Here is a 27,713-nt window from a genome sequence, read left to right on the forward strand (position 1 = left end):
GTCCCTCCTATATAGCGTAGTACCTGACACATAATGGTCCTCAGGCATCATTTTTTGAGTGAATGAATGAATGAATGAATGAATAAGATAATGCATCGGAATTATTGTGTACCTTTGAACTCATTGTCCAGCTATCTACTTCTGCATAAAGATTCTCTTCACAACTTAGTGGCTTGAAAATCATTGTATTACATTTTATGATTTTGTGGGTGAGGAATTTGGACAGGTCTCAGCTGAGCAATTTGTCTGTTTCATGTGGTGTAGACTGGGTCACTCAGTGGTATCTCGCCGAAGGCTGTTCTGGAGGCCCCAGAACAACTTCACTCAGATCAGGCACAGAATGTGAGTGACGCCTGATGCCTTCACGCAGACTGCTGGATGACATTTCACACGCACTCTCAGGGCCTCTCCAGCAAGGCAGTCAGACTTCTCTCATGGCAGCTCAGTATATCAAGAGGCCCAGGTAGAAGCTGTAAGGCTTCTTATGACCCAACCACAGAATTATCGCCTAGCACCTCCTTCTATTGGTCAAGCAAGTCACTGAGACCAGCTCAGATTCAAGGGGTGGAGAATTGAACCCGAGCTCTCAATGGGAGAAGCAGCCAAGAGTTTTCAACCATCTCTAATCTACCACATTCCTCCACTTTTTGGCCAGAAACATTCCCACGGGCATTACTCCCTTCCAAACCCCAAGAAGTTTCATAACATTTAGTGCATCAGCCCAGGAGTCCTGAATCTCATCTGAATCAAGTTCAGATGAATTTGGGTCCTGAGGTGCAGCTCCTTAAGTACGGTGCCTCTTGATCTGGGGACATCTCTATCTGAGGACCCCTTGGTCTGCCCTCTGGGCTCTTCGTCCCATTCTTTGAGTCATTCTTTTTCCATGAGCAATGGTCCTTGTTTGCCATCGGTAACTTTCTCAGCCTACGTCCTTTCAGTAGCAAGTTGAGGGTCTAAAGGCATCTTTTCCTTCTGTGCTGTGTGATCCCTTTCAGTCTGTGCTGGTACGATTTGCTTAAAAACTTTGAGGGCATCTTTTGTATTAATTTATAATTATCAACTCCTCCAGACAAAAGCCTTTTCATGTAACTGAAATGATAGATGAGGCACCACTTCAAATCTTCTTGAGTTCTTAAACCATGTGTCTAACAGTCACATCTTAGATTTGATTTTTGCCCTGAAACTACTGTTAACCCTTGAACGACTCAGGAGTTAGGGACGCTGATCCCCATGCTGTGGAAAATCTGCATATAACATTTGACTCCCTCAAAACTTTACTAATAGCCTACTGTTGATCGGAAGCCTTACTGATAATATAGACAGACAGTTAATTAATACATCATTTTGTATGTTATATATATTATATACTGTATTCTTCTACTAAAGTAAGCTGGAGAAAAGAAACTTATTAAGAAAATTATAAGGGAGAGAAAATACATTTAAAGCACTGTGCTCTATCAACATCATAAGTTTATGTCGTCTGTTTACAAGATGAGAAGAAAATCCATGTATATGTGGACCCATGCAGTTCAAACTTGTGTTGTTCAAGGGTCAACTGTACTTATTTTGAAAGCTTTTGCTGTCTGGAGAGACTGGGGGTGAGAAGCAGTTTGATTTTTGAACCTAGCAAGTCCTGCATATATTTCCTCTAAATTCTGATTAAAAACTGAATGGTTCTCTTTTTTTCAGCCCACCTTTTTTCTTTTTTTAATTTATTCATACCTTCTTACATGTGGTTAAAGAAACTGGTCAGTACTTTTGAAATTCTGCCTAAAAATTTCCATTGCCACATTTATCCATTCATTAGGTACGGTTTTTATTTTCCACATTCCAACGGGTAATGGTTTTGCCAAATTTCTGCCGCTACAGAACACAGGTCGTTTTCTTTTCAGCCCCCAATACTATTTCTTCACAGGCTTTCCAGCAGTTTCCTCGTGTCCTTCCAGCTTCTATACATACTCTTGAGGCCTTTCCACCTTCTGCTGCATCCGGGTCCCAAAGATGTTTTAGGGTTTTGTTACAGCAACACTCCACATATAGATACCAAATTTGGTTCAGTTATCTATTGCTACTTTGTAAACTACTCCAAAACTTATGGCTTAACATACAAAAAAGCATTTTATTATGTGTCATGACTTTGGGGAACAGTAATTCTAGCATGACTCAGCAGGGCAAGTTTATTCCAATAGCCACAGCTAATGGCTGGACTGGTCCAAAACTGCTTCACTCACGTGCCGGGCACATTGATGGGAACTGTTAGGTGGTGGGCTCAGCTAGGCTCCTCCCTCTCTCTGTGTAGTCTCAGAACCTCTCCACATGGTTTCTCTAGAAGGATAGTTTCTTATCTGGCAGCTCAGGACTTCAAGTCTCTAAGAGTCTTGCATGGAAGCTGCAAGGCTTCTCTTTGAATTAACCTTGGCTAGTACCAGACATTTTTTACACTGCATTCTATGGTGAAGTAAGTCTCTCAAACCAACCCGGATAAATGGGGTATGGGGGGGCAATTAGATTCCATCCCTCAGTGGGAGAAGAAGGAAAGAATTTGTGGTCATCTTTAATCTACCACAGACACTCTAACCATCTTTGATTGCAGAATGATTCTTCTCTGTCTGGAAAGGACATTTTTTAAACCCAAGGTTAGAGAGATGGACATGGAGCTGTGAGGGACAAAAGAGACATCTGCTGACTAACCAAGTCAGCTGAATCAACCGCAGTGATTAGTGAAGTGAGATGTCGCAGACATAGTGTTCTATCTAAGTCTCAGGGAATATTAGCGGTCAAAATAAGGGATGCGGTGTGCCTAGTGAGTGGTTAGGCGTGACGTTCTGGAGCTAGACGGGTTTCAAAGCTCAGCTTTGGGAACATAGGCAATATACGTGACCTCCCTGTGCTTCCCGTTGGTCATTTGCAAAACAGAGATAACTAGAGTCCACCTCATTACGGTACTGTGAGGATGGAAGGAGTCAGTATACATACAACGCTTTTAGAAGATGCTGGCAAAAATATGTTAGACGTGGTTATGTTTAGTATTTCCTTATAGCACATGGAGTAATCCATTTCAAGATCAGTAGTCGTTTTTACCCAGAATCAAGCTGGAGAGCCGAAGAAAGAGAAAAGACATAGAAAAACTAAATGGATGGTTAAAATACCCTTGGAGCATTTGCAGCTGAGTGTGAAGACAGATATCTTCCGATTTTTTGTCCATTATCATCAATTCAAACATTTCCTGAAGCACAATCAGTTGACAAGTTCAAGAGCAGTGTATTCAAGAAAGAATAACACAACTGGTTTAATTTGTCAACATTATCTACCCAGATTCTGTGAGTTCTAATTCAGAAAACCAGGAGAGATACGCAAGGAGAAAGACGTGTGACTTTCTGTTGTACACAGTGAGCCATGGGGACCTACATCTTCTCTCTGCCTCAGTCTCAAAATGAATTTAAAAAATAAAATAAATAGTATGTCAGGATAGACCAGGTTATGCTGCAGTAACCAGTAATCCCCAGATGTCAGTAACTTAGTACAACAAAAACGTATCAGAGTAACTCAGAAACCCAGGTGATGAAAGCTTCATCTTAACACATATTGATCGTCAAGGATCAATACAACGGTGGAGATCGACAGTTGCCCATTGTGTACTGGCTCTTAATAACTTCCACGTTCTACATAGAAATGACCACATGAAACTTCTTCTCAGATTTCAAAGACCAAAGCAAACTACATTCCATTGGCCAAAAGCCACATCTAACTTTACGTGGGGTGGAGAAGGGTAAAGTTACCACGTATCCACAAGGAGAAAAGCCAGAAAGTACGACACAGAATGACTGGTAGGTTGTATTATTGTTCCACAAATACCTCCCCTGTATTCTGTGGGCAGAGTACACTTTTCTGCCCCTTTTCTGATTTTGGACTTGGCCATGTGACTGACTTTGGGGAATGGAATATGGCAGAAGGGACAGTTCTGAGCAGAGACTTTAAGTGACATCACAGCTTCTGTCAATTCTCTTACACTCTTGTACTCCACCATGAAAAGAATATTCCCCAGGTAGCAGCTGCTTCTTTAGTGTGGGTCCTGGAATGAGAGAGAACATGGATCCGACCTGAACCTATGCCCAACTAATCCACACCTGAACCACAGATGCTTGAGTGGAAGTGGGTGTTTGCTGCACAATACTGAGTTTTGGGAGTTCTTTGTTAAGCAGCATTGTTTCAGCAAAAAGATGACTAATGTCAAATACATAACATAATACATACCATATATACCATATATATGTTATAACGTATATAATATATAATACAGTGGCTTAACACAGCAGGATTTCATGATGACTACCTACTACAGACAATGGTTGGCAAGTAAGCAATACAATAAGAACTTACTAGTTAGTGGGGCGGCCGGTTAGCTCAGTTGATTAGAGCGCGATGCTCCCAACACCAGGGTTGCTGGTTCGATCCCGCATGGGCCAGTGTGAGCTGTGCCCTCCGCAGCTAGGTTGAAACAACTACTTGACTTGGAGCTGATGGGTTCTGGAAAAACACACTTAAAAGAAATAAAAGTTAAAAAAAACAAGACTAGTAGTCTGAGAAATATAAAGTAAAATGAGATGATATTAAATTACTTGATATATTGTATACAATATACATATATACCTACAGTATCTTATAACTATTAAATTGTATCTTATCTATTAAATGAGAAAGAAAATAAAATGATAAGTCCTAGTGTTGTTGAGGCTGTGCAAGATGATAAAATTAGAAAGTCCTTTTACCCTAAAATTCCTATGTCTTAAGAAGTTATCCTAGGGAAATAATTTTAAAAAAACTAAATAATGAAGGCAAGAAAACTTCATTAAGGCATCGTTTATAAGAGTCTAATATTAGAAGCAGCATAGCCATGCAGTAATATAATATTAAGTAAACTGGTTATATTGATATTATACAATATATAATCATTAGAATAATAAATATGAACACTCGCTAACAACATGGACAAAAATTTAATAAGTGAGAAAAGGAGGATATAAACTTATATCTAAGCTGTAATCATAACTCTCCAAATAGATATGTAATATATGTGAAAAACAACTAGAGGGAGTATCCAGAAATTTAAAAAGTTGTGCTGGAGGAATGGATGTATGGATTTTCTTTCACAATATAGCACAAAATGTTTGTTATTTTTGACAATAAATGTAATTTGTAAAGCAACAAAGAAACATCTCAAGAATATACTGTTAGATGTGTAAGAGAGAGTCAGTCTTTGGGTTAGAAGATACATTTTTACAAAAATGGAAAGAAATTAAACAATTTTAATATTGATTACCTCGGGATTATAGGTAATTTACTTTCTACCTATTTTGTACATATTTTCTGCATTTTTCAAATGTTTCAGGACGAACGTGTTATGAACTTTGTAAAAAAATAATTTTAGAAACAAATGAGCATATTTTCTAGGCTCACTTCTGAGACCCTACAATTTATCTAGTCATTGCTGTCATTTCTTGAATGCAGACAGAGTTTCTCTTCGAACTCAGTAGCCCATAATTTGATTTGAGACAAAACTAAATATAGCACCAACTTCGGGGTTGATGAAAAATCTGACTTTTTCTGCCCCTTTTCACAATTTATTTATTTATTTACTTTTGCTTCAGCGGCAGCAGGAGATTCTTTTCAAGACAGGCAGGCCTGTGAGCCTTGTCTCAGGTCGAACTGGGTCTTAAGGTCCCGTCTGAAATGTTTTCAAGAAACATTCTAAGCTCGAGAGCACTCTATAGCTTAAGTATAAGCTAAATGTTGAGGTTGGGGGGCGTTTAGACTAATGGCCTTTCAGATGGTTCCTCTGAATTCTCAGACGTTTTAATGTTATCCTGCTCAGTCCCTATTGTGTACTGACCATTAGAAGAACTAATCCAAGAGATGGGAGGCAGAATGGCAGTTTGCCCCAAGGATGCAGGTGCCCTGCAGTCTCCCCCGTACGCAGGCATGCTAGGATACCTGAGAGAAACACTTCATTCTGGAGAAGCCTCGTTGGTCTTCAGAGAACGTGTCTCTGGGGCCACGTGGAGCAGAAGGCGACCTGTAGTGGAGTCTCAGCAGAGACTTGGAGGCTTTTTGGGTCTCAAAGTTACCATCTGTGAAGCAAATATAACTCAATCAACATTGCCACATGTGGGCACTGTAAAGCTTTCTGCAAAGTAAAAAAAGGTCAGTGGTAATGCTAATAATAACAGTGATTATGTCACTTAATAAAAGGGTTTTATTTTAGAGCTGAAAAGGAACTTCAGGGCTGTAAGCACTGTAATTATAGCATGTGTGACTTGTTTAAACTTTGTTACGTAAATAGATGGTGCCAGGGTCTCAGGCGGAGCCATCTGCAAAGGACCGTTTTCCATGATCTTAGAACAGTCTGTTATAGGGGAGATTCTAGGTCCTCATGGCCACTGTCTTGAAGTTTTTCTAGCGTTCTGGGAAGTTCAGGAACCCTCCGCCCTCTTGCAGCCAGTGGTAGGGCCCAGTTGCCTCAGCGCTTGGGGAATGGAAACCCAGGGAAACAGAATACCCTAAAACCAGGGGACATCTGTGATGGCGGCCGCTAAGAAGGCTGCAAGGTTTTGTTAGGACGCTTCCTTTTCTGAGGAAGGTTCTGTCCCCAAATGAATGGTGAGACTGACATGGCAGCTCTCTAGGGCAATAACATGTCCTTTGACCATCTAGTGTGTATCTTCGTTCATTCAGGATTGCACCTAAAACCTTCCCAGACTCCAGCTCTGGCTGCGGCGTGACCTGTGGGTTGGGTGACCTCCTCTCCATATTCTCCCGACAGTTGGTTGGTTCCCCCCCACCCCCCAAAGCTCCTCCATGGGATGGGCGAGGGATGGAGGGCTTGGTACCTCGTCCTCTCAGCCCTCCACCCTGCTGCCCACATCACCAAGGCAGGGAGGGTGTGTTCAGGCGGCGTGCGACCTGGGCGGGCCCTGCCCCTGCTCGCCGGCTGGCGGAGCCCCGCCTCCCCTCGCGGTTGACAGCTCAGCTGGTGCCGAGCCACTCGTGCCAGCCAGTCGTGTCTCAGCCTGCGCTGCCTCTGGCCCCAGCTCCCAAAACAGCTCTGGGCGCCGCTCCGCTCCACGTCCAGCTTCCTACGGAGAACAGTCCTTTCCTTGTGCCGGTCGCCCCGTTAGCTGGAGGTTCGGCCACGTCCAAGCGGTTTTCTGAAAAAGCAGGGAGCTGAGCTCTCTCATCGCAGACACGGAGGGAGCGAGGGCGCTGGGGAGGAAGAGGCTGCTGCTCTTTGCGCTGGACATCCGTGGGCAAGGCTTTTCGTTTCCCCAGGCTGCTTCCACTCCCGGGTGAGCAGCGCTCAGAAAGTAAGGACAGCGCCTGGAAAATGGAGCGGACGTGGACGAGGTAGGTGAGCGGCCGCTCTCTCCCCGGAGCCCGGCTTCTCTGCGCCTCTCCCGAGAGGTCGCCCCTCACCACCAGGGAGGGGCCTTTGACAGCGTCTCTCCCTCCCTAATTCCCAGCCCACTTCTCTTGGTTTGCCTCCTGTTCTGTTCTGGTGTTTTCCTTGCGAAATGAATCTGCCTGCCACCTACTCTTGATGTTAAAAATAACCACTGAGGCTGCCTGGGAGTTTCTATAGAAATGTTTCTCTGTCTTTTCCTTGTTCCGCAGATGAGAAGGGTTCTTGCAGGTCTTTCTTTAGAGGCACTTTTCATTTCAGATACCTTGAAAAAAATAGCAGATTTCCTTCTGTCTCACGCTGCCACGTTTCCACGGGTGAGGGCTGAGTGAGCAGAGCCCATCCACGCGCATGTCCAGAGTCTCCAGTGGGAGCTGACTTTGGGAGAGGAAAGGAGAAAGCAAGAGATCAGGGTGCCGGTTATTGCCCAGGCTTTGTCCAGGCGAGGGTGACAGCCTGCTCTTAGGTCAGATTTTGGAGATGCCCGGTGGAATTGTGTTTTCTCTACACCCCACTCCTCCCCCCAAATATACTTTAAAATGGAGCTCCCTCAAGCCTAGGAGATGACCTCTTGAGACAAAGGCTTCCTTCATTTTTGGTTTTCAGTGGGAGGGCGGGTGGAGAGACTGTATTCAGAGGTGTTTCCATAACAGATACTTCTCCACCTCCAAGGCTTCACTTTGGAGAACTGGAGTGGGGCCAGAGAGTGTTCTGAGTCCTAAGAGAGGGCAGACTGGGCAAACACAGAAGGTAAATGTGGGCTTAACGGTACTTGTGAAAATGACCTGGGGGATTTTAGCCGATAGATCGTTCAACAGGAGTGAGCTGCATAATGTGAATTTCAGAGAAAGAGCAAATGGAAGCTTCTGGATGTGCTGATCAGAAGCACACTATCTAGATTTGCAAGTGAGGATTCTACTTTTTGCTCTTTTCTGCTCTTCTCAGGCCTCTCCTAGGGGGCTGTGCTCTGTTTTTGGGCATCACTAGGAAAAAGGAGTATCATCAAGAGATGTGAGGGGGCTGAAAACCACACCTTGAGGGGTGACCAAAGGATCCTGGGGCTCTTTAGTCTGGAGAAGTGGCAACTTGGCAGCGGAGGGTTGGGGAGGGTGGATATGGTAGTTCCCATCAAATATTTGAAGAGCAGTTGGCAGTACAGGGAGTAGATCGATTTGGAATCTGTTAGGAAGACAGAACAACCGATTGGAGTAAGTTGTGGGGAGGCACGTTATGACTGAGTGTAAGGGAAACGCTTTCTAACAAGGGACCTACCTGGGCAGTAAATAGATTCCTGACCCTGGAGTTATTCAAGCAAAGGCTAGATGACCACTTGACAGTAATGAGGGTGAGTGTATCAGGGATTCTTGCTTTCTGTGTGTTTTTCACACTTAAAGTATTATTAGCTTTTTTTGAACTTTCGATGTAACAACTTCAGACTAATTCAGAAAAAATTCATAGAAATCACAAGTCATACGCTTATGTAGTTCAATTAATTTCACAAACAGAGTGTACCTATGGAACGGGCGCTCAGATCAAGAAAGAGAATATGACCAGCGCCCCTGAAACCCTGGTGACCCCAAGGATAACCATTATCCTAACTTTTAACACCATAGATTAGTTTGGCCTGTTTTTGACCTTTACGTAAGTGAAATCATCCACTGTGTACTCTATTGTATCTGGCTTCTTTCACTCCATCTTATGCTTATGGGATTCTTTCACATTGTTGTGTGTAGTTGTAGTTCATTCATTTTTGCTTCTATATAGGATTCTGGTGTGTGTGAATCTATCACATTGATGTATCCATTGTATTGTTAATGAGCATTTGGGCAAATTTCTAGTTTGGGGCTATTATGCATAGTGTTGGTGTGAACATTCTTGTACGTGTCTTTGCTAAACACATTTCTTTTGGGTAAATACATAGAAATAGAATTGCTGGGTAATAGGAAATGCATGTTCAACTTTAGTAGATACTGCCAAGTACTTTTCTAAAGTGCTTATAAAGGATTTCCAGAAGGGGAGATGGTGAAAAGGTTCTCCAGGTCACAATCGTCAGGGAAATGCACGTTAAAACCACAATGCCGTACCACTATTACACATCAGAATGGCTAAAATGAAAAACAAAAAACAAAAACAAAACAGAAAATACCAGATGTTGGTGAGGTGAAATAGTCAGAATGCTCACACTTTTTTTTTCACCCTGACCCACAATAGAAATGTATTTACCTTGCAACCAAGTGCAGTGCCATAAACTGAAATAAAGTTTTCATGTAACAATAGTTAACCTTACTATGTGTTTTATACCCTGATCTTTTCTATCCTATTCCTTTTTCTTTAGAAAAACAAATGCTGGTGTGACTCACTAGATTTATTTCACCACCTAATGGGTCACACATGGAAAAATCCTATAATCATAGATCATAACTGATGTCCCAGATGCTTCCTAATTCACAGCTAAGATCAGTTCGTAAACATTTATTTAAAACGTGAGAGCCCAATGCAGACCAGGCCCTGTGCTAAGTGCTAAGGGTAAAACAATGAATGGTACCGGGTGTCTGCTTCCCATTGTCTGTACTTCTAACAGAGAGCGGCTGAGGCAGACGTACGCATCGGTTGCTCCGGGAGCACCATGGAGAAGCACAACTTGGGGGATTCAAAGAATAAAAATTAACTGTAAAGCCACCATTTATTAAGCTTGCGTTCGTTAGCTTGTGTGTTAATCCCTTTGCGTACTTTATTTCACTTAATCCACATGCTCTATGAGGTTTGAGGTACATGTTACTATGCTCCTTTTTAAGACAAGAAAATGGAACTTGAGAGATACTAAGTAACTTTCCCAGGTGATACACGCTGTTGAGGAAGAAATATAGGCTGGAACTCTCTAATTGCAAAGACTAAGCGCTTCATTCCTTCATGTGAATTGAGTCTTGTAGGTGACTCTGTTTCTGAGTTGGTTCTGAAGCTGGCTGCTAATCCTGACTACTCTTAAGCTTCTGACTAAGTTTAACACTGTGATTCTATTCCCATGTTTCATTCTTGGCAGCTCTGGAAAGCCCCCTCTACAAGGGGTTTTTCACCTAAACCCCCATTCCCTTTATCTTGCTCAGTCTTCCCACAAAGGACAGGGTGCTGAGTATTTGAGCCCTCAAAGTTAAATACCCGCTACTCCCAGCTGTACTCATCTGCCCTGCTACAGGTCAGTGCGCGTGTTTTTGTTCTGGGGGTGTTGCCTGGCTGTTACCAGACTCTGGTTAAATCATCTGGGGAGACCATGGTTGTTTCTGGAATACCAAATTGCCCATGAGTACACGGGTCTTACAAAAAGCTGGTTTGGTCCCTGATCAACTGATATCCATGACTAGGTAAAGAGCCGTCAGAGGTATACGCTCATGGAGATGGCGAGGGTGGGTTTGCTCACCCCGTAAGTCTCTTATCTATTGGGCAAACAGCTTCTACTGCTCTAAATGTTTAGTGTTCGCCTATCTAGACTAGCAACTTTGGCGGCTCTAACAAATTATCACAAACTTAGTGGCTTAAAACAATACAAATTTATTATTTTGCAGTTCTGGAGGTCAGAAGTCCGAAAATTGGTCTTCTAGGCTAAAATCAAATGGTCAGCAGGACTGTGTTCCTCCTGGAAGCTCCAGGAAAGAATCCTTTCCTTGCCTTTTCCAACTTCTGGAGGCTGCCTGCATTCCTTGGTTCATGGCCCCTTCCCAGAAATGGCGTCACTCCAGCCTGTGTCTTCACCTCATCTCCGCCTCTCATTCTCTCACATATGGAATATCTCTTTTACAAGGACCCCTGTGATTACATTGGGCCCAACTGGATAATCCAGATAATCTCCCCATCTCCAAATCCTTCATCACATCTGAAAGTCCCTTTTGCCATGTAAAGTAGCATATTTATAGTTTCCAGAGACTTCTTTAGAGGGCCACTGTTCAGCCTACCACATTGTTAAATGCCGGAAAAGTCATTACTAATTCTCTTCCCCCTTTTAGTGGAAATGTTCTTATTTCTAATATATGGGAAAGTTGAATAAAAGTCAGGGGAATCATATATGAACTTTATACAATTTCACTGAATAAATAACTCAACAGAAAGTGAACTTGAACTATTTGAGAGCTACCTATAAGACTGAAGGTTCGGAAAGGAAGACAAATTTGTCTTGTTTTGTTTTCTATTAGCCTGTAATTGGATTTAATAAAATGCAAGCATTAATTGTATTTGCCTGCTGTGGCTGTAAAAATTGGGAGGAGGGAAGTAACATCCAAGAAAAACAGTGGTTTGGTCTCCAAATTCAAGAATTTTGATTTTGCTTCTCCTTTCCCACATAGCTGAAGTGCAGCCCTCAAGTAAGACAAGATGCCCCTTTAATTACAGTTAAATTGTACTTGAAAGACATTGATGACTTATTTGCATTTTTTGCTGCTCGATACTAACTCTCAGACTAGAGGAACCAGGGACATTTACTTCTCTTTGAATTCTCGAGTGAGCAGAGTCCTGTTTACGAATGCATAGTGACAACCAGAGGTGGCATTTCTCCCCCATTTCGTAGATGTGGCCACTGAGGCTAGGGAAGCAAAGTAAAGCACTGAAGCCTGAAGGCCTGGTTGATTCTGATCTCTTTCCTTAGTGGTGCTGCTGGTTCGCATAGAGCACTTCTTATTAGGAAAATGCTCCTTTTCGTAATTCTATATTATTGAGAAGTCTTTGGACATTGAATTTCCTATTGAACATTCAGCACTTCTAGCAATTAATTTTCCACCTTTGGGGGAGGAAAATCTCTGCCTTCACAACTCTGATCTACTTTTAAGTAGGCCCATACTTGCATTTGAGGAATTTATCTCAACTTGTGCTTTCACCCCCAGTTATTTCCCACATACCAGATCAGAGTAGCCCTTCACCCCCCACCCCACTGCTTCCTCTTCTTTCCACTTAGTATTAAGGCTGGATTTAAAATACCAGAAGATGGGAAGGGGTTGTTTTTGTCTCTGAAAGAATAAGGTGGCTGACCCTCCCCATCGCAGTGCCCTCTCCATTCTGGGGGGGCTCAGGGAGAGGGCACTGTGGTGGGAAGGTTAAGCCACCTTAGGCGCTGTGCAGCATCCATTCATTTGGTGGACGCCCTGGGACACTACTCCTATTAAAACTGACCCAACGAGCATATTTTATAAATAAAACTCCAAACTGGGCTCAGAACATTCCACAAGTTGTCTCTGGCAAAAAGTCAAATAGCGTTTAAAATTAGAAGAAAGTCCAGAATAAAAGAGATGTCACGGTGACCCAAGGTGGCTCTGTGCAATTCTATTTTAAAACATTCAAACACACTGAATTCTTGTTTTCCTCTGTTTCAGAACATCTTCCGAGTTCTGTGGTCATCAAGACGAGCATGATCTGAATTTCCTTTTTTTTTCCTCATGGCTGAAGCACTTCATTAGTCATAGACTATTTATAATAATAATGAATAATAATAAAAACTTGTATTTTCATAGCATTTTAATAGTTCCTAATGCATCTTCCCTTAATCAATCTCATTATTTCCAGTCTTTTCCTATTTGTTCCACTCTACAGAAACTTCTTTCTCCCTTGGCGTCTCCAAGGCCAACTATGGGAAGAGGTAACCTACAACTGGTGTCTTCTCCTCAGGGTCAAGGCAGAAGGGTTGTAAAAAAGCAATAACTGTTGATCCATAGAAAACACTGAATGACAAAGAAAATTGAATAATTTGTAGCATTTCACACAATTGAAATACATTTCCCATTTCATAATGTGGACTATTATTATTCTAAATGTGGAATTAGTGTGTCAAGTGGAATGATAATACTTTACTTAATAGTTCCCCTATAATAAGGCCTTCGGGTTTCCAACTTTTTAAACTATTACAAATAATACTTGGTAAACATCTAGCTGCATAAAGCATCTTCTTCCATAAGATTATTTATTTTTAATTGGGGGATATTGGGGAACAGTGTGTTTCTCCAGGGCCCATCAGCTCTGTCATTGTCCTTCAATCTAGTTGTGGAGGGCGCAGCTCAGCTCCAAGTCCAGTTGCCATTTTCAATCTTAGTTGCAGGTGGGCACAGCCTACTATCCCATGAGGGAATTGAACTGGCAACCTTGTTGTTGAGAGCTCGAGCTCTAACCAACTGAGTCATCCAGCCGCCCCTCCATAGAATTATTTTTGGATGATAAATGTTCAGAAGTAGAATAACTATTTTGAACACATCTGGTTCTCTTGAAAATTGCTCAGTTGCTCAAGGTTTAGAATCACATAACTCGTGTTATTATAGAGGGTATTATGTTCAATTTAAATATCTTTTTGGAGACCCGAGTTCCTATATTGCAGAAGAGGAAATGGTAGCACATGCACTGATGTAAAGCGGTGTGTACTAGGGTATCCTAAGCGAGCCAATAGCTACACCCCCAAGTTTTACCCCTCTCTAGGGTCAAATGCTTCATTGCTGCTATTAATCTGTTACCATCTTGAAGTGTTTCCTGAAATGATAATAAACAGAAAATCTTAATAGAAGAAAGTAAAAGTGGATGTAAATTACATCAGAATGATACATACATATTAGGATGTCTGTTGCAAGGAGAGGGGGAAAGAAAGGAAATAGATGCCGTATTAGGTTATAGGATTACGACTTTAAAAACAAGTCAGTATTTTCTAGCAGGAAGAAATTCACATTTCTGTCTACCAAGTGACAACGTGTAAAGTTTGGAACTGAGTTGCTTTTAGTAAGAGTCTTCCGTTCATTACGTTGGAGTTTCCAAGTCACTGGCACCTCGGGAGAGCATTATTGCCAGCAGGCCTGGAGAGCGGGCTGCATTGTCGCTTCGCTCACCCTGAGCTAAAATTATTAGCAGTGGGCCTCACTGGACCAGTTGCTCCCACCTACGCATGAATAAGTGCCTCTGCTAGGATAACGATTTATCCTTCAGAGGTTAGTGCCTGCATTACCTCCTTCTGGAATTCTCTTTGGAACCTAGTTCTAGACAGTTTCTCTAGCCAGAGCACGCTCTGCCTTCTCTGTTGTAGCATGCAGCTGGTTGGTCTCCGTGGTGTTTTCCATACCATAATTTTATTGGAAGAAAGGACTATCTTTTGTCTCTCAATCTTCCGCTGTTGGTACTCATCAGATCTTCAGTTGAGAACTTTCCAGAGAGCATTACTTGCAGCTCGTGTGAATGTCTGTTTGGGAGGTGTCTCGTTATGGAATGGCTACAGCCAGTTATCAGAGCTTGATGCCATTTATACGTTCAAGCTGTATTTATTTGTCCAAGGACTATGCATCAAGTTCCTGTTATGATCTAGACTTCTTAAATGCTGGGTGCATGATAGTGAATGATACAAAAATCCTGCCTTCCAGGTGCTGACCTTTTAGAGGGGTCGCCAGGCATGGGTGTCTGTCACTGTTGCCCCCTAACCTCACAATCCCTCAATTCGAATTCACGTCAGTACACTGTAAGCACAGCCACTCGTTGTAGCTCATCTTTACTCCAACCCCCTCGTTCGTATGACCTTTAATTCTAAAATTATATTTCCTGACCACAAGGTCAAGTTCAGATAGCTGATCTCAGGGTCAGCTATCTGAACTGTTCTCAGCACTTCTTTAGAATCTCCTACTGCCTTATCAGTCCCCAACCTTGGTAAATCTCAGTCAATTTTATTATCCTCTAGGATTCTATCGGCTTTGTTTTAGTTGTTATAAAACCACACCGAGAAGGAAGGCACTAGACTCATTCTTTCTGATCTCAGGCACAGTCTGTAATGTTATGAAGACATTCTTCCTTCTCTCACCTGCCTCCTCCCTTGACTCTTCCTCTTTCCCTAAAAATTCATTCCTTTGATTTCAATAATATACATACAATCAAGATACAAAATTGTATGTTCAGTGTCTGTATGTTCTATGCCACAGAATTCACACAGGCATATGGCCTGAAGAGCAACTAGAAGTAAACACACGAAAATCTTTATCAAAGTTGCCTTTACATGGTAGCAGTATTTTTTATTATTATTCTTATCTTTCTCTATGCTCTCTTCTCCTTTTCCAAATTTCTAGACAAAGTCCGTCATTCTTTAAAAATCATTAAAAAAATGGACACAATGAAGAAAAGAAACAGTAAGAGAAAAGGTGGGTGGAAACAGGGAAAGAAAAGATGCAGCTCATGGTGTCTGGTCTTGGGCTCTGAGACAGACTGAGCCAGCTGCCTCGGCCCAGCCCAGTGCCTTGTGAGTCATGGTTGTTAACGAAAACCCAGGAATACAGAACTCATTGTGGGGACCAAAAGTCAAAAGCACAAGCTAACTTTTAGAAGTGGGTGGACAGCCCAGATGCCATCCCCGGGGGACGTGACTGAAGCTGAAGCAGGTTATTTTCACATCTCTTTTGAAAGAACCGTATCAGTCTTGACTGGCTCAGGGGACGGGGAGGAGAATTTATTAGATATTTGCAAGTCTGATGACCTCCTAGGGCAAAGCGAGGAAAAGAATTACTTGAACTACCTTTATATTTTTTAAGTACTAAGTGACGTCTCTGGACCTTGATGGCTCTTGACAAGAAAAATAATGTCAGTGCCTCTTAGGATGGAGCAAAACAGGTCACAGGACTCCAAGTTGTCACTGATGGCCCATGACACTCCCTGTAACTACTGAGGACTTAGCACTCCAGAAAACTACCTCCCAGGGATCCATTTGGCTAAGATCGAGGTCGGTGAATAGATTCTGTCGAGGGAAGGGTGTAATTGCAGCTTGTACGGGAGAAGAGTGGATGTGACTATGTCCGTGCCAAGTCAGCCCACACTTAGAGCGCTGAGGAAACCCCACGAGTGGTGCGCTCCCTTTTCTGAGGGGCTTTGCCAATTAAGCATCCTAGCTTGCAATTGTATAACGATAGGTCTTGAGATGAGATAAAATTATAGTCTTGCTGCATTTATTATATAATAGCCTTGCGCTCTGCATCTGTGACTTCTACCCTATTTGCATTTGAATGTATGCTTTTGCAATATTGGTGCCAAATTAGGGGGGATGGAATGGTATCTGGCAATGTTTGGAACATAGATGATGTACTCAGTATCTCTCTTGGCAAGAGAAACAAAGATCTGTGGAGAAGTCTTGGAGCTTATTCACCAATGGCCTTTCCCACTTTTATTGTGTCTATTTCCATCACCTCTCCTGTCTGGGAGTTTATTCCCTTTGTCTGTTGGGGACAGTACCAACTGTTATCACAGAAGGAGTTCAGAGAATGTGTGACTATTTGGAGAAATTTGAGTAGAGATAGGGAAGTATAAAATAATGGATGGCTCACTTTTCAGGGTAGGCGCTATATAAAAAGTCATACTTGCCACTTCCCTTTCAGGATTTTAATCATTTGTCACATGGCATCTATTATACCAGTATTCACATACTCAAGTGTGAGCCGTGTCCACTAGGGATGAGTTGGTGTCCCAAGAAACAAATATGTATCAGGATTTGATTCTAAATCCCATCTCCTTCCCATAGCAGCACTGCCCACCCTTCCTTTCGCCTCACTTTCTCAGGGTTCATTTCCCTGGAGTCAAGGCAGGTACAAAGGAGGCTCATTTACCCAGTAAATATGTTGGTGCAAGTGGGGTGTAGAGGACAGAGTAAAGGTTTGGAGTCAGACAGATACAGTTTTCAAGTTTCTGCAATGAACTAGCCAATGAGCTGTATGATCTCTGGCAAATTAACTTGATTCTTATAGACCTCTTGTTTCCTCATCTATAAAATTGGGGTTACAGTACCTATTTTATACGATTGAATGAGATAATGCCTGGAAAGTATTGGGCCCTCAATGAATTGTGGTGGCAGCGTTGGTCATGGATGGTGATGGTTGTCCAAATAATGACGATGGTCATTTAAAGCAAGATTAGCGTTGAGGAAAATTCAAGTGTAAGAAAACATGTTGAGCTGGAAAATTATGCAAAGGCAGGTCCAGAGATTGTTTCTAAGTTGGCACTTTCTGTGAAACCCGACCCTTTAAAAATTCTCAGAGCCGGAACTCCACGTGTTAAAGAAAGTGGGCCGCAGTTCTCCTTCGTCAGGCCTTTTTATATCTGCAAGGGTTGAGTGTGGATATAAATTAAAAGTATGAAAAATAGATCTTTGACCATTAGAAAGATTTCTTTCATTGGAACTAGAGTCTAGGAATGCATGTTAAATGAGCTTTAAGAACATGGGAGTTAGAATGTGTGTTTGGTTCAGTGCCTAATCCTGGGGGACCCCCATAAACAGCAAAACTCAGCAATCTTTCTGTCAGTCCACATATTCCCCCGCTGTTTGAGAAGGCCACTCTGAACCTAATCCCTTATATATTTCATCGTTTATTGAGGGCATTCATTAGAAGAGCAATGTAAATCATATCAAAATATATCCCCTAATTTTTTAAAAATAAGACTCAATCTTTTAGTTGAAAAAAAAAAAAAAAGGGAAGATAATCACTTCTGTTTTCTACCATTCTAAATACCCAGCCTTTTTACTTCTCCAGATTCTCTGCTGGTCTGTATCTGTAGGCATTTTCACTATAGTGCAAATTAGTCCTGATCTTTTCTTGCTACCCTTATTTGGGCTAAATAGTTAAATAAAACTATAGTGTTTGAGGTGGGAAGGGCAAATGAAGACATATTTTCTCCCTTGACTCCCCTTAATACACCTTCCTGAGGGTTAGAGTTTGGGGAGGAGGCTCGGGGAGAGTGACAGGTAAAAAGGATGTTGGAAGTGGTCGTGTTGAGCCATCTCTGCTCACTCAGGTGGGAGGGGACGAAATGAAAGCGCTGAACACACCCTCATTCTCCTGTTTTGGGGCCTTTGTCGTGTTTTCTTACTTATTCACACCCATCCTTCAAGGCCCAGAATCAATGTTGTCTGTTTTCTGTAGGTTTCCTAGACACCCCTATCCCCAATCAGGACAAAATTAATTGCTATTTCATTTATGTTCTGAAATCTCTGTTTTAAATCTCATTGTTCTAAATCTGTTTTAAATCTTATTGTTCTAATACTTATCTCTTTGAATCCTTTCTGCCTCCCCCCCAGTAGACTCTGAGCACCTTGATGACCAGGTATATTTTGTTTTCACCTTTTTATTTCCAATGCTTGCCATATAAGCAACTTCTCAAAAATGTTTATGAAACGGAATAAAAAACTCTAAAAACAGCAATCAGAGGCCCAGTGTTTTAGGTTTAAGTTCTGCTATAGCAGATTGTTTTTCCTCCTTCTGAATTTTTGTTTATAATAAGAAAACCATATAAACAGAATTTCGATAGAAAATGCCTCTGGGAGATGGTCTTTATCCCCCAGGTTTAGAGATGTTAAGCAAGCATGGGGGGGGGGGTCAGACTGTGTGGTCCTCCAACAACCTAAGTGCATGTGATTTCTCTGGGGAGGGACCTGAAAAAAATAACACCCCTTTGGGAGTTTGGACACTCACCTAGGAAGAAATAGCCGTAGGTTAATGATCTAAATAGGTGTGATTGAGAAGGAAAAGGTAATGGGGCCTAGACAGACAGCAGCACCTTAGAAATAGTTTGGGAGTGACCTTGGTCCTCGGATGTCTCAGACTGTTCATAGGCTTGAGGCACAGCCTGCTTTGTCGTGGTGAAGGTGTATGACTGCCATCTTGCCATTGCTCGTGAATAATATGGTCCATTCACAAGACCCACGGCTCTTCTTAGTCCACAAATCCAACAGGCCAAAACAAGGCCTTAACACCAAATACGCAGTTTGTAAAAGAGGGCCTATGGCTGCCTTATAGAAACTATCTCTCTGCAGGCTCCCTCGTGGTGTCACCCTTTGCTGAGGAAGAAAGACCGGAGTTTCTACCCCTCCCCACAATGTTATGAGAGACTAGACTAGTGGGGACAGCAAGCTGCTCACCTCTGGGAAAGGAGCTACATTGTGGCCATTTTCGAGCAAAGCAAAATCGAGTGCCATGGTTATTCCTGACATAAGTGAAGCTACCATCCTGAGAAAACTTATTGGGAGAAATGATCACAGCACAGTTTGACAGTATCAGAGTATCAGAGCACAGCAGATGACTTTGAGAGGAGCTGTTCTTTGCTGAGCGTTCTCAACCTAATCACCCCGGAAAACAGTAGGAAAAGCTAGGCAGGTGGAATACGGAATGTTGATGGATTGTTGGAATCTTCAGTGGCTACCTTCATGGCTACTGGTGAGCACGTCAAGAAAATGTGGGTAATGGACCACGCAGAAACTAGGTGGGTGGGTCGTGCCTGGAAGATGTTGGGTTCCTCAAATTAAGCAGGAGAGTGTCTTGGTAAAACGAAATAAAAGTAATTTGAGTGGAATTGGAATCCATATTGACCGATGGAAGAGGTAGGGAGAAAAGCATAGGGCTCACGGGGATACGAAAGTCAATTTGGGGAATATAATCAATAACGTTGTAAAGATTTTGTAGGGTATCCAATGGACGCTTGTCTTATTAGGGAGACCACCTCAGGGATGATGTAGATGCCTGATCACTGCACTGTACACCTGAAGCTGAAGCTGAATAACAATGAATGTCAACTATAATTATATATATTCACGAGAAGCAGAGTACAGCATAAGGAATAGAGACAGAAATGTAATGACTGTGTGCAATGTCAGAGGGGTAGTAGATTGGGGGGGGTTATCACTTTGTGAGGGGTATACATGATAAATGTCTAACAAGTACAGTGTTTTGTAAACATGAAACTAATAAAAAAATAAAAAAAATAGGATAAGTCTGTTTGAGGGAAAGTATAGTTAATTTATACAGGAAAACAACATTTAAGGTAAAAGCACCTTGTGGGAAATATTATATACGCTCATATGTACATCTATGCAGGGGCGCTGTAAGTGCCCCAGTGACCACTTACTAGCTGAGCATGAGTCATTCATGGATTTGTGTTTAAAAAAAGAAATCTAGAAGCACTTGAATTTGAGAAACTAGGACAAAGGATATACAAGTGTTTTTTCCAGACTTGGGTAATACGGAAGAATTTACCAACATATATTACTGCTTTGTGTATATGATTGTGTGTGGGGTGGAGGGCAAGCTTGGAGTCTGTCTCTAGCATACTCCAATTCTCTTTGTACTTTGGTTTATCAGATGTCACAAATTGCAGTCCCCTAGTCATCTACCCTGTGTTTCTTCCCGAAGAGCCCCTTCCCTGGGGGAGCATCAAATTCCTCACCAACCTTTTGGAACAGCTGAGTGAGCCCCACTCTCTGGCAATCAGAGGGAACTTGAGCTGTTAATAGAGTTAAAGTGATTTTTTAAAAAATCTCCTGAGACTACAACAAGCCCATTAACTCAGTACCCATCCAAAGTGACCTCTCTATCCTTCCAGTGATTGATTCATCCCAGGCAGGCAGCTAGCTCAGGGTGGCTGTGGGCAGGGCGGAGAAAGTGGGGTGTCTCCTGGGACCAATACTCGTGGCCTGGTTGTAACTTGCTCCTGATCTAGAAGGGGGAATCTTTGGAGCCAGGAGGATTGAATGAGATCATGTCTGGCCAGTTCCTCGGATTCTTGGAAAGTATTAAAATGGGTTTTTATAGTGAAGCATCTATTAGAATAGAATTGCATTAATTACTGCAAGAAGCCTTAGAAATCCATGCACTTCTACAAATATTTGTGGAAACTGAAGCCCAGAGAGGTAAGCGTGACTTACAAGCCAGTTAGCAGCTTATGGTCACAAATGAATGAATCATGTACTGAAGCCAATAGATGACTCGAGACTGTGTCTTAAGGCAGAAATGAAACTGTCTACACCAGGGGTAAGAGCCTCTGAGACTTATAAGGAGTCAAGCAAGTATCATAAATGAGTGCGTGAGCTGGGACGAGGACCCGGTGTGACAAGGACAGTCCCAAACTGGAACACACATACCTGTTCGGTTTAGAGACAGCAGGTTATCTCCTGGTGTGTGAAGGCAGGCTGAGCATTGCTAGACCCATTCATTTCCCAAGAGAAGTTAAAAATGGGTCAACTTTGTGTTGACCAAATAACATGTCGGATGGGTTGAATTTGGCCTGAGGATGACCCTGCTCCTCATGGCAGGTGCAGTTACCTAGGGCTGAATGTAACAGAGTCCATCCAATGTGTGAATAGCAGCAGCTCCGTAGAAGTGTTTTTTCCCACAAATTTTTTAGGATATCATTCTGGCTGATACTTTCAACATCCTTCCCCTGCTCTATCTCAACAGAGGGGAATCCATAAGTAGTATATTCATTTCATCTCTTCCATTGTTCAATGTCAGCAACTGTGTTTAATGAGAAATGGAAAGAGAAAGAGGCAGAGGGCCTGGAAGAACCACTAGCTGGCGATCTGCTTTTGAATAGTGAAGAATTGCCAGGTGGTGTGTGTAGACCAATATGCCCTGTCTGGTCCTTTCATGTCTCTCTGGAACTTAACCAAGTGAAGATTTATGCCAAGATCCAGCCCTGAGACAGAGAAGAAAGAACACCAACAGTTTCTAATCAAATGCCAGGCTCTCCTCTGCCTCCCTGTGAATGTCTGCTGGCTTTTAAAAAGAGAAACTCTCTAAATCTCTGTCTACAGAATTATTTTTGGAACAACTAACTGGGAGTACCCAGGGTTTAAGGAATAAGCTAAATGTTGAAAGCTTTTCATTGTAGGATCATGGCAATCACTTCTCTATTTCTCCTTCCCCACACAGCTAGTCTGTTGTCAAAACAATGCCAGCCCTTTGACAACATTTGTCACTCAGTCCATCTCTCTTTTGGACTCACAAGACCCCAGTGGCTAAATGCCTCTCAATGTCCCAAAAGGTTTAATACAATCTGCCCTCCTGCCCAGCTTCCCCATTACTCCCCCGACCTCGCTTCCTACCACTTACCTGCGCTCACTCTGCCCAGCCACGCTGACCTCCCTGTGGTTCCCCAAATGCTCTGGCATGTGCCTTCCTAAGAGCCTTTGCACTTGACATCCTCTGCTTAGATTTCCCCCCACATACCACCCTGGCTACGCTTAGTACTTTACAGAGAAACCTTGCCTGTTGAAAATTGCCGTCCCCTCCTCCTCCCCATACCCCCAGCCCTCCCTATCCCCATTCCCACTTGGGTTTTTTACAGTACTTGTCCCCCGTTGTGACTATCCCTTTTACTGATTTGTTTTCCCTTACTGTAAGTTCCACGGGTGCAGGCATTTTTGTCAGTTTTGTTTGCTGCTACATTCGCAGAGCTTAAAACAGTGCCTTTAGGGTTGGATGGGTGGTTCAGCTGGTTAGAATGTGAGCTCTGGGCAATGGGGCTGCCGGTTCGATTCCCACATGAGCCAGCAAGCTGTGCCCTCCGCAACTAGAATGAAGTCAATGAGCTGCCACTCAGCTACCAGGTGACCAGATGGCTCAGTTGGTTGGAGAGCAGGCTCTCAACCACAAGGTTGCTGGTCGACCCCTTGACTCCCGTAAGGGATGGTGGGCTGCGCCCCCTGCAACTAACAACACCAACTGGACTTGGAGCTGAGCTGTGCCCTCCACAACTAAGATTGAAAGGACAACAACTTGACTTGGAAAAGTCCCAGAAGTACACACTGTTCCCCAATAAAGTCCTGTTCCCCTTCCCCAATAAAGTCTTTAAAAAAATTAAAAGATGGTGCCTTTAAAACATAGTAGGTGCTCGACAGATATTTGTTAGTACATTTTGAGAGTTTTTTGTCCCCCTGATGTGCTAGAAATGGTGGTCTTCACTACGCTGGATACACACACACGATTCTTGCTACTGAATTGTGGTGTTTTTAACATTTCCATTAAGAGACTTGATCTGTTTTCCATGTCAGTTCTACTTCCTGAACATATCTTGAAATCATTTCCTTCTCTCCATCTCCCGTCTTTTCCTTTATTTAAAACCACCACAACTTCTTGCTTTCCCCATCCACTTCTGTTCCCCCCATGCAGTCTGTCTCAGAGCTGTTAGAATGATCGATCTAAAATCTGCATCTGGTCATTTACCCTTCATTCCATCATGTGAAATCCATCAGTGGTTTCCCATCACCCTTTACATAAAACTCAATATCCGTACCCCATCCCACAAGGTAGTGCGTGGTCAGGGGGCGATATTGACTTTTTCTGTGCCTCTTACAGGCCAAGTTCCTTCTCAACTCAGGGTCTTCGCTGTTTCCTTGTGATGGCGTACTCTCCTGTTTCTGTTTTTCATCTGGTTGACATTCTCTTCATCTCAGCTGAAAGTACCCTTTCTCTGAGTTTCTCTGAGTCTCTCTAGGAATTAAGTGAGTCTGCATTTTCCTGCATAGCATTCACCACATGGTAATTCAATACCTTTGGAAATGTTTACTCAATGCCCATCTCTACGTGGACTTACGAGGATGGGAACACTTCCTGGGCGGGGTTGTCTGGATCTCCAGCACTTAACACTGATACTGACACAGAGTAAGAGCTGAATGAATTCTTGTGGAGAAAAAATGAAAACAGAATCTAGGTATCTTGACACCCCAGGCACTGGGGACCATGCAGGGTAGTTATCTCATTAACTATGTGTTTCTCTCCACAGAGATTATTTTGCAGAAGATGATGGGGAGATGGTACCCAGGACAAGTCACGCAGCAGGTAAGGAGGCCGTGGGTCTTGCCTTGCTTTATTCTTGTTTTCCTGCTGATCATAAATCCCCTGAGTCATGGATCTTTTAAATTCATCATTGCAATGTCCTCAGACTTTTTGTGAATTTCCAGATATGCACATACCGTTGTAGCTTAGAAGTCTCCACTCTCCTAGCGCAGTGCGGTGAATTAGAACTGAAATACTGATGTGAACTCTTCGTACTTTTAACAATTCTGTACTTGCAAAATTAAGGTCACTTGTAAAATGGTTAAAGTAGATTCTGCCACTAAAATGAAATCTCTGCTGTAATACACCACGAAAATAGGTGTTATGATAGTGTCAAACTCACAAGTGAACTTCAGTGAGAAGAGCTCTCAGTACAGAGCTCATGAAGGAATAAGCATCCGGTAAAGATAATTATTATTATTAGGGCATTCATAATACTATCCCACCATTACTGCCCTCACATTAGCGAGGATCTACCTAAATTACAAAACCAAAGTGAAGATAGCTCTCTTCTGGGGATGATTTTTAACAAAAACGTTGAATCACTTAAGGGTTTTACTTATGTCGCTAAGTGATTTGCCTTGAAGCACACAGATGGTTCATATTCACAGTCTGGAAAAAAGTTTATAATTTGAATTTGTTAAGGACTTCAGATCGTAACTGTGTATGTTAAATCTACAAGTTCCAGGGATCTACCATCCTCATTTTAGCACCAAGAGCCTCCATTATGAGGTAAAAATGGAAGGACTGGGGCCAAAATGGAAGTGGGATAGAAAAAAATGTCCAGTACAGGCAAGATAGTAGGATGGGTATTTTTATTTACTATTTCACTTAATCTATAGGAAAGCTCCGTGAGTTAAGTATTATTATGTCCACTTTTAGGGAGACAACAAAGCTCAGCAAAATTAAGAGACTTGCCTGAATTCCCACAATTAGCGAGTGGTCAGGATTTATATCCAAGCTTCAAAAGCTCTTTTCATCCCACTAACCAAACTGTAATGTATTGTTGTTCCGTTTTATCAAATTTTCTTCCTTTTAATAGCCTATTTAATTTCACCTCAATCTGGAAGAAATATTTTTTTTCTAATTTCCTTTCATTGAAATATTTACATTTTCCTTAGAAATAATCAGAATATTAACAAAAGAGGTGCAATGTTATTATTACTATTATTACTATTAACCTGTAATCACAGACTGGTATACAACTAACAGCATAACAATTATTTTGTACAAACTGAGTCGAAGACAATAGAAAAAATACTACCTCCATCTATAATATGTGCTGTGCACCAATAAAATCAGCTTTAAATTTCTATACTAATTTAAACTCCTAGATATTGAAAATACCTTACTATCTAAAAACATACTATCTAAACATACCATCCAAAAACATGCTAATTTTACAAAAATGAAAAGACACTGTACAGTGCCCAGTTTAAAATCAAATCATATGGCCTTACAGTTCATTTTTTCCCTTTAAAACCAGTGGTATCATGGGGAGTTTAATACAATACTTTTAGAGAAGAAAGCACTGCCCTGGAACCACGCTATTTATCATTATTTTCTTCTTCATCTTCATCTTTCTCTTCAGCATCATCTCTTCCTGGTCCTTTTTATCCTCTTTTTTCTTTTCCTCCTTGTTCCTTTTTCCTTTAAGCAGAAAATGCCCTCTTCTGAGCGTTTAAAAAAATTCTGACAAGTTGATTGAAGTTATCTGGGGACTTTTTCTTGTGATCCTTCTGGCAAGTTTGCAGAAAGGGAAAGAAAAAGGGAGGGAGGGAGGGAGGGAGGGAGGGAGGGAGGGAGGGAGGGAAGGATATTTTCTCCCATCCTCTAGGTTGCCTTTCTGTTCTGTTGACAGCTTTCTGTGCTGAGCAGAAGCTTTTTAGTTTGATGTAGTCCCACTTATTTATTTTTGCTTTTGTTGCTGTTTCATTTGGTGCTCATGCATATATGGTTGATTGATTTTTGGCAAAGGAAACCAGAATATACCAGGAAGGGAGGGAGGGAGGGAGGGAGGGAGGGAGGGAGGGAGGGAGGGAGGGAGGGACGAAGGGACGAAAGGATGGAAGAAGGGAGGGAGGAAGGAAATTTTAAAAAGGAAAAAAAGGAAAGGAAAGGGGATAACAAAAAGCATGTAATGACATTTTGCCTCTTAGCTCCTTAGGATCTCCTCTGCCTAATTAACTTTTCCTCAGTGAAGCATGCCCAGAGCCCAGTTTGCTCTCATTTGCACTGACTCTGTCTGTGGAGCTCGGTGTATTGTGATGGCTATCATTTTTTCTGACTTAAAAAAAAAATTACCCAGTAATAAAGGCTCATTGCTTCCTCCTGTCAGCCAGGAAAAGATGTATTTTTCTGTGTCTCCTACTTGAGTCTGCAACCCCCAGCTCACCTCAATCTGAGATCCTCTGTGTACTATGCTTGAGGGAAACCCTGAATTTCTTGTTCTTTCAGTGGTTTTCCTCAAAGGCAGGCATAGGGTTTGTAGCAGTTTGGCTTTCATTGGCTTTTCCCAGGGCAAGGCTTCCTTTGATGACATCTCTGCTTCTTTGCCTGTTTTTTCATAACTCTTAGGCCTATTGCATCCCCCTTCAGTGTTAAAATAACACAGTGTTAGCTTACCGTTAGGAACGTTGAGTGAGAAGAACGTGGTTCTTCCAGGGCTTAGAAATGGAATCTTGGTCAAGCAAATTCTCTGAACCTTCATTTACTCATCTATAAAATGGATTTCATAATCACACCAATCTCATTCACTGGTTGCAGTAATTTTTTTTTTTTTTTAAAGATTTTATTGGGGAAGGGTAACAGGACTTTATTGGGGAACAGTGTGCACTTCCAGGACGTTTTTCCAAGTCAAGTCGTTGTCCCTTCAGTCCTAGTTGTGGAGGGTGCAGCTCAGCTCCAGGTTCAGTTGCCGTTGCTAGTTCAGGGGGTGTAGCCCACCATCCCTTGCAGGAGTAAACCGGCAATCTTGTGGTTGAGAGCCCACTGGCCCATGTGGGAATCGAACCAGCAGCCTTCGGAGATAGGAGCACAGAGCTCCAACCGCCTGAGCCACCGGGCCGGCCTCTGCAGTAATTTTATAAATGAAATAATTCATGTGAAACTATTTTGTAACCTGCAATGCCAGTTAAAGGTGCTGGTTGTTATAACTGTTATTATTCCTAATTGATAACCTGAAAGATTTTCTACAGAGAGATTTATAAATACTTCTTATCTAATAGTTTGACTTAAAAGAAAAAGAAAAAAAGAATATCTCAGTTATCTTTGGTTCTGTGCTGAGCCATCCTAAAACTTAGTGGCTTAAAACAGGGGTCAGCCAATTTTTGTAAATAAAGTTTTATGGCAACATACTCATGTCCATTCATTTGCATACTGTCTGTGCCTGCTTTGAGTGACAAGGGCAGAGCTGAGTAGTTGTGACAGAGATGGTACAGGCCGCGAGCCTACAATATTTATGTCTGGCCCTTTTAGAAAAAATTTGCCCACCTGGGGCTTAAAACAATGATATATTATTTCTCACAATCCTGTGTGTTGGCAAACTGGGCATTTCTTCTGCTGGTGTCAGTTGGGATTACTCAAAAAGCTGCAATCTTCTGACAGCTTGCAGGGGCCAAGCGTCCAAGATGGCTTCACCTAAGAGTCTGGCAGTTGGTTACTGGCTGTCAGCT

General features: G+C 42.3%; 1 protein-coding gene across 22 annotated transcripts in view; it reads left to right on the forward strand.

Moving 5' to 3' along the window:
• Positions 1 to 27,713, forward strand: part of PDE4DIP (phosphodiesterase 4D interacting protein) — a 176,731-nt gene that overhangs the window by 13,382 nt on the left and 135,636 nt on the right. For 19 of the 22 annotated variants that reach the window (XM_074318453.1, XM_019714221.2, XM_019714216.2 and 16 more), the window contains exon 2: positions 23,987 to 24,042. In XM_074318453.1, the coding sequence (XP_074174554.1) occupies positions 23,987 to 24,042 (56 nt within the window). Of the gene's footprint in view, positions 1 to 7,025; positions 7,402 to 23,986; positions 24,043 to 27,713 lie in introns of those variants that run through there. The other 3 variants (XM_019714223.2, XM_074318445.1, XM_074318450.1) reach the window with 1 other exon arrangement.

Source organism: Rhinolophus sinicus, linkage group LG14 (genome assembly GCF_036562045.2).
Source record: "Rhinolophus sinicus isolate RSC01 linkage group LG14, ASM3656204v1, whole genome shotgun sequence".
Classification (NCBI taxonomy): domain Eukaryota; kingdom Metazoa; phylum Chordata; class Mammalia; order Chiroptera; family Rhinolophidae; genus Rhinolophus; species Rhinolophus sinicus.